This window comes from Bombus affinis, chromosome 14, assembly GCF_024516045.1.
Source record: "Bombus affinis isolate iyBomAffi1 chromosome 14, iyBomAffi1.2, whole genome shotgun sequence".
NCBI lineage: Eukaryota > Metazoa > Arthropoda > Insecta > Hymenoptera > Apidae > Bombus > Bombus affinis.
Window position 1 is genome coordinate 242,589 of NC_066357.1, and position 7,572 is coordinate 250,160.

Below are 7,572 nucleotides of genomic sequence, written 5' to 3' on the forward strand. Positions count from 1 at the left end.
ATGGAATCCACCGTTGAATACCGATATCGAAGCTTGAATCGTTTAGAATCGCAAAACATGGAAGAACAGTGTGCTAAAACTAAATCATGTTCGAGTCGATGGTCGAGTTTCCGCTACGTAGGCAAGCAATTTCGTTGGACTATTGTCCACCCATCGACCGGAGGATGAAGCATGAATTAACGACACCGCTGCCTCAACATCGAAGGAAATTCGAGCCGACTCGGGTTCAAAAGGTGGCGTTGGAATGGCATCCGGTCTAGAAAACGAGCATCCCCGGGCTGGAATGCGCGCGAGATCGACGCCTCCTACCATGGCCAATAAACATTGATTTATCGGCCTGGAAATCGAACTCGGAGTGATTTGTGTTGCGATGGCCGCGAATGCTTCGAGTTGGTTCGCCGACGGTGTCCTACAGGGACCTATAGGACCTCGTAGCATCCTGTAGGAGCTCGTAGTAGGGCCCTGATCACCGCGTCTACATGGTGGGAGACACGGCGTACGCCAGGCTATATAAGAAGACGTGCGCCGCTGCTTACACTCTCGTAACGTAACCGTTAGCCGAGCCACGCCGCGCCGGGATATACCTCTTGCCGAGACCGATTCTTCACGACCTGCTCTGCATACCACGAACATGATACTCGTGAGTGCATTATGCATATATCTGTTCTCGATTTTACTTACGGGCGTAACGATCGGCCATAAGTTTTACTTTCTTTCCTTGTCAAGTATTTGTCTGTGCTTTTCCACAGGATCCATCTCAAGTGGAATTTTTTACGTGTAAATCTTTCGTAAATATCGTGGATATAAAATAATCGTGGAAAGCGTGCGAGTAAGGGACAACGACTACGACTGCGATCGGGGTCGGAAATTGGTGGATGAAGCGCAAGTGTTCGCGCCAGACGCCCTACTAAATGCTGGTAAACGTTTGCGTGGAATGCCGCCACCCCGTTCAACGTCGTGTTGCTCGACAAACTATCGCTAATCGAATCGCTTGTTAATCCATTAGTCATTATGTGGCTTCTTTCGATCAAATGGAATCGTTGTGTACCGTTCTGCTCTTGCGTTTTTCTATTTTTCTACTTTTCTATCTTTTTCTATGATTTTACAATTAAACGCGGAAGAAAGAGAAACGAAAGAAATAGGCACGAAGGTTCGAGGATTTATCGATGTATAATAATCGTTGGAAGCATTTGTTCCTTATAGAGAAAACGCGATGCAGGCAATAAAGTAAAATATAAAGCAGAGGCATAAAGTTTGGAAATTTCATCGACTAGCTAAAAGAAGAAAATGGCCTATATTTTTGTTAAAAACCAATACATTCATCGTTTGGTTAAGTAAAAACTTGTTAAGCTTTTTTCAAACGACGTGTTTTTCATCTTGTAAAATATGGGGAAACACGGTAAAAATGAAGAAAGTGCGTATGTTGTTACGATTAATATTTGTCTAGCTGATGGAAAATTGATGGAAATAGAGCGAAGATAAACCGGCAACGTTTACGCGTCGCTATCGCTATCTTCGTACCATGGGAAGCACGAGTACATAAACCAGAATCGGATCCGATGAATTCATAATCACATGGAAGCAAATGTCCATGTTCCGCGTCCATGTTCCAAGACCAGCTTATCGAGATCGTGCAATTCTATCGTAGTAGGTAAAACGCGCAACATGGATCTATAGTTTTTATAGTTATTAACAATAAGAATAGAAATTCCTAGCGTCAACAAAATAGGCAACGAGATCTTATTCCAAACTTTGTTCCTATAACGTATCCTTTAGGCGTATTTTTGTAAAAGCGAAGGTCCACCTACTAATCCATCTATTCCGTATCCACGAAACATACAAGTTACTTTTTTTCAGATGATTCTGTTGAGTGCGGTTTTCGGACGAATCTGCACAACTCCGATCGCGAACGTTTGGCTCGGTCCGATAGGACCTCTGACGCCGTTGAGACAATACCACGTACAGGACGGATCCGGCGGATATCGTTACTCATTCACGGGACCCCATCACGCGAAATCAGAATCCAGTTCGAACGGCATCACGCAGGGCGGTAAGTTGTCGCGATTACCTTTGCCCGAAGGTTGCTTCGATTGTTGACGATTTCACGTAAATGCCGTCAGAATCATCTTATCGTCGTCATGCCCATTTCTAAGCACTGTCTTGAAATTATCCCTAATTTTTCTCACATTCTCAACTTCCGTACGCACAGATTCCATTTTATACTATCAAGTTTAAGATTCGTTGGCAGAGTCTTCTGACTTTATTCGTCCATATCATTTTCTAATTATGATCTAGCCCTTTCGTTTTTCGATAATACAGTATCGAGGTTTTTTGTAGTTTTCATAGAAATTGAGAAAAATCGCATCACATTTTTTTTACATAGTCTTATATTTCTTCTATAAATAAAATAAAATAGTTTATTCGTATCTGTTGAACGACTCGCGAAAGCACGCGAATGCCATACATTGCTTTCTCAAGCGTTTCGAAATAGACAGGATGGCCCACGTGCGCTTTACGATGATCGATGTGACGCAACCAACGCCCCTACGATAGATCCGTCTTTGCTGCCTGAGTCTCTTAAGCAACGCGCGCCTTCTTCCTTTTTCCCCATCCTTTTCATCGCGTACGTTCCACCAACCCAAGTACCACAACCGATCCTCTATCTAATCCTTCAATTCTAGTGTTAAATAAAAAATGTACCTTACTATACATACGTTATTCAGTATTCGAATTGTGTTGTATTTTTTCTTCTTATCTTTTTCTAATATCATTCGATAGTAGCGAAACGTATATTTCCATCTATACAAGTGGATTTTCTATAATAATTTCTGCTTGTTTAGGTTATTCATATATCGACTCGAATGGCATTTTGCAAACAGTGACTTACACGGCGGACGATGAAAATGGATTCAGAGTGAGCGCCAGTAATTTACCACAGCCGCCGAAAAATGATGTTCGGGCGATTCAGAACAAGCCGCAAGCGAAGAAGAAGTCTCGCTCGGAGGAGCTACAAGAATCACAGCTGACAGATCGATCGAATTATCAGTCAAACATCCTGTCTTACGAGATCCTGCCACCTTATTTTAGCTTCGCGAACCATGACACGAGGAATTTAGCTGTTCGTGAAATCGCAGTGAGTGCATGTTCAATACGTTTTAAGGCGAAGAATAAAAACTATGAAAATTCGACGCGAAACTATTCCGTGTTTCCTAGAAACGATCGAGGAAAGTACATTTTGAAAAGATCAAGTGTACGTAAGTAATGGCGCATTCCGATCGTTTCTCGTTATTATTAACTAATTTTTGTTAATTTTGGTTGCTACTACTCGTTGCTACGCATTCGTACATGCTACATTCACCGCGATCTTAATAAGATGTATATAACGCGTGCAAAGATAAACACGAACGAAACCCTGCAAATATACGTTAACGCGGTTGTTGTTTTCCGCGAGTGGTTGGTTGCACGTTAATAATGCCGAATATCGTTCAGCTGGGCGGCTTCGAGGCAAAACAAGAGAAATGTTGGATAAAATTTGGTAATTTATTGGTTGGAAAATTGGCTGCAAACACGACCGGTGAATCTTCCTTTTTAAAAACACGATTACATATTCGTTTTATAAATTTGGATTTCAGTTTATACGAAATATCTTTTACCATTACGCGAGCATCGAAAACTAATAGTGAGAATTAACTTTTCTATTAATCTCGTAGAAACGATACCTGGGTGAAATTTTTTCTAAAATAATTGTTCCATTGGGAAAACCATTGGATTCGAGCTTTTTATCTTCAGAATTACTGAAAAAACGCGGATTACCCTATATTTCTTTATTTATCATCTTGTATGTGTAACGTATTACAGTAAAAATTGCACGATCCTTTTAATCGGTAGATCTAGCGTTGAAAAACAGACAGTTACTATTTTACGAGACGAAAATTTTCTATCTCAAATTTCAGTGAATTGACGTGCAAAGTTTCAAATCGTTAAAACCGTCATACCGTTTCAGCAAAGCCCGAACAATCCATTCTTGCTGTCGAAATCGGAAGCTGAAAGGATCGAGGTGCCAAAGCCAGACCCGAGTCTCTCAAAGATATCACCTTCGACGACCATTTCCTCATCGCCATCGTCATCCATTCGATCCGACAGACAACGCAAGAACGAAGGACAATCATCTGTGGACACCATCCAGACGCCTGTAACTGTCCCAGCGCCCTATGTACTTCCGGTTTTACCGTACAGACTATTGCACAGCGCCCTCCATCACACTCAGGATTCTTTAGGCCAATACGATTACAGTTATACCGGAGACTCGAGCGCAAAAACAGAATCTAGATCTTTGGATGGGACGACTAGGGGTGCTTATAGCTATATCGATCCAAACGGGCTTCTGCAACAGGTTCATTACGTAGCAGATCATAATGGGTTTAGGGTCATGGCCACCAATCTGCCGCAAGCAAAGTAACCAACCGATCGAGTCGATCGGTGGTTGTTTTTTTTTTATCGAGCAACCATCGGCTTGAGAAAATTGTACGATTCGTCTTGGCAAAGGAGCGGTGAATCGTCAGAGTTCTCGAATATTATAATTTCGTCCTTTTGGAACTCTGGGATTTTCGAACGACGCAATTAACGAAGCTCGATCGAAAGTTGGAAAAGGAAGAATCGTTTCTGACAAAATGGTAACGGAGCAAGATAATTTTTCTGCGATAGAAATAGAATTGGAAAAAGCATTCTTGTTTCTAAATCTGTGCGGACTAAACGCAAAAGAACTTTTATCGCACAGTTCTTTCGAGCTCTGTGAAAAATCCAAATTTTTTTTTTCAAATCTACGCGCTCCTAAGAAAACTATAAAATCAGCAACTTAAAGACATGAAAAATTCCTCCTCTACATGCTTATATTCGTATGATTCGTTTTTTCAAGCGTAACCAATCTTATCTCCTAACAGTTGCGTCGATCGAGGTAAAAACAGCGTATGTGCAAGGAAGGCAAGTTGGGTTCGTTATAAGCTACTAACGATTGGTAGCCGCCTTTTCCTTTCTTTGTCAAAATAATAAAAGAAAAAAGACAGAATAATCTTTGCATCGCGATGTTTGATTGGGAATTTCTGACGAAACGCGTTTCTAGCCGCGGGAGGGGGGGGGGGGGGTATTTCACCGGTGAGGGGGATAATCGATCTTGATGAATGCCTTTCGAGTTCGTTCTACGCAACCGCGTTTGTCACACACCGACGAGAACGAACTTAATTCGCATTCGTTCTCTCTTCTCTTACACTTGCTTGTTCGTTAATCGTCGCAAGTAAATTAATTTACACACAAATAAATCAGTCTACTTTTCAGTTTCACTTAATTTCGGCTTATGTTTCATTCGATTCTTTATTTATTTTTAATACTTGCGTAATTTTTAAGTCTTTCATAGGTCTTTCAATTGGTCTTTCACTTTGGAACGAATCTTATTCGTAATCCAACAACTGAATAATCAAATCTTTGAAGAAAAAATTAAATGTTACATCGTAAACAGATTCGTACTACTTGATAAAAACCCTTCCCATTGTGTATCTGCGAAATAAAGAACGTCTCGAAGGAATCCGCTGTCTTAGCGATGAAAAATAGAACACGAACTGCAGCTGGTCTGGTTGCATCCGCCCAGGGGTAGGTAACCCGTTTTTATAAAAAGGCGTTTTACGAAAGCAGGCCACCGCTTTGACTGGGTGAATTCGTTAATTTACTGGACAGCCGGATACTACCTGACCTGTTCTGGACCACCATCGATGGAATTTCGTGTCGAACGAATAATTTGCTTTGATCCACCGCATCGCGGAACGATTAATTTACGACAACTACTCAATTAATTACTCGATTAATTATTTAACTGCGGAGTTTCCAGCGACTTTAATTTCTCTGGTTTTTAAACATAATAAAACTATCGATGGGTGTTTTGCGCAGTACCTACAGAGTACACAGTGTTTCGGTAATTACCGTACGGTCGATCGGCAGGGCAGTGATACCGACAATGATCGACAAAAAGTAAATCGAAGGTATTCTCTGATACGTGTTTGATCAAGCCGTTTTTCCTGCACACTTAACGGTACATATTCAGTTTTAACAAAACGTGAACATCGTAATAGGTATTTGCATCGTTAAACAGCAGGAAATAAAATCGTAAGCAGTTGATATAAAAAAATGCCGATAAAAGGACTAACGAAATTATTCGCCCAACTTGATAAACGAAAGAGACGGTTTTTTACCCGTTTTATACTTTCTTCGACGTCCGTAACGCTTTGCCGCTCGTGCCTCTCCCAATTTCCTCGTATCTCGTGAATGGCAACCATGACCTACGTTTACGTCGCGTCGGTTAGGAATTCGTGGATCACGCGAACGAAAGGTAAAAGACCGGACAACTGAGCGTGTCGACGATCTTTTAACCGTAAAACGCACGTTTCTTTCCTCGTTCTTTCCTCCTTCGTCGACTAGTTTGTAAGTCGCTAAGCGGTCTTTGCCGAAACTGCTTTCGCTCCGTGTCCGCGATTACTTTTTTCCTTTATTTTCATTTTTTCGCAACATTAAGAATTTCAAGCGATTGAAAAACGTATTTTTTTTTAATTTCGAACATTGAAATTTCGAAAATCGAAAATTGAAATAGATTCGATTGGAATAATTATTTAACGCATGGATGAACGAACGCGTGTTACGTAATTGTCATCGGTTTCAGAATAAATCGATAAATTACCATGTTCCACCTAATGGTGTGTACCGCGTATCTCCTTTCCGTTTCCGTTCAATTTGAATCGTCATTTTCACGCATGTGTTACAAAGAATATAGGAAATTATATGATAGATCTATTATAGGAGTAAACGTTGATTTAATACACTAAAGCCTGTCGATGAATTTTTCGTTTACAGAAAACCAGATTCCGATCGCGACTTGGTTCGCGTGAATTACCAATATACGGCAAATTTTTAAGCGGATGAATTTTTATAAACGAAATATCTATGTATTTTTTGCATTAACGGTTAGTTAAATTAAAAAGTAGTAAAAACTATAAAAACATTCACTTTCAGAGCAAGCACCACGTAAACGATAGCCATCGTTGCTTAATCTCTGTTTTCTTTTCGTTTCATGTTTTCTTTCTGGGATGCTAAACTATAGAAGGGAAGATTCCACTAAAATCCATTCAACAGTTTTTACACGATGCCAGTACAAATGGATAAACAAACGGACGGACAAAAATTCCAAAAGTTAGTTTTTTCGATTCTATAACTTATCAATTGTTGCTGGATGACTATTATATATATGTCGGAGATGAAAGAGCACCGGAGCCTTCCCCTCGGAACTTTGGGAAGACACCTAGTACTGTAATTTAGATTCCACCATAGCCGTATTAAGAAAACCGTTGTCATTCGATCCGACTGTACTTATTCGAGATTTATGATAGTGAGCTCGGGCTCGAGGCGACAACCAGTCGCCGAACGTAGTCGCGGTTAAGGGGATGAACGTTTTGTCTAACAAAGGCATGAAGTAACTCTATAGCTCTCCTTAAAAGAAATACTTGGGACGGGGCACGACGGTAAGCATTTCAA

General features: G+C 40.7%; 1 protein-coding gene across 2 annotated transcripts; it reads left to right on the forward strand.

The window, feature by feature from the left end:
* The first annotated feature begins 513 nt into the window (after positions 1-513).
* LOC126924140 (uncharacterized) lies at positions 514-5,513 on the forward strand. Of its 2 annotated transcripts, none has more exons than XM_050738309.1 (4): positions 514-640; positions 1,858-2,050; positions 2,841-3,133; positions 4,004-5,513. In XM_050738309.1, the coding sequence occupies exons 1-4, from the start codon at positions 632-634 to the stop codon at positions 4,457-4,459; spliced, it is 951 nt and encodes a 316-aa protein (XP_050594266.1). In that variant the 5' UTR covers positions 514-631; the 3' UTR covers positions 4,460-5,513. The 2 variants fall into 2 exon arrangements, with proteins under 2 accessions (XP_050594266.1, XP_050594265.1); XM_050738308.1 differs by lacking the exon at positions 514-640 and adding an exon at positions 1,552-1,647.
* Positions 5,514-7,572: the final 2,059 nt, after the last annotated feature.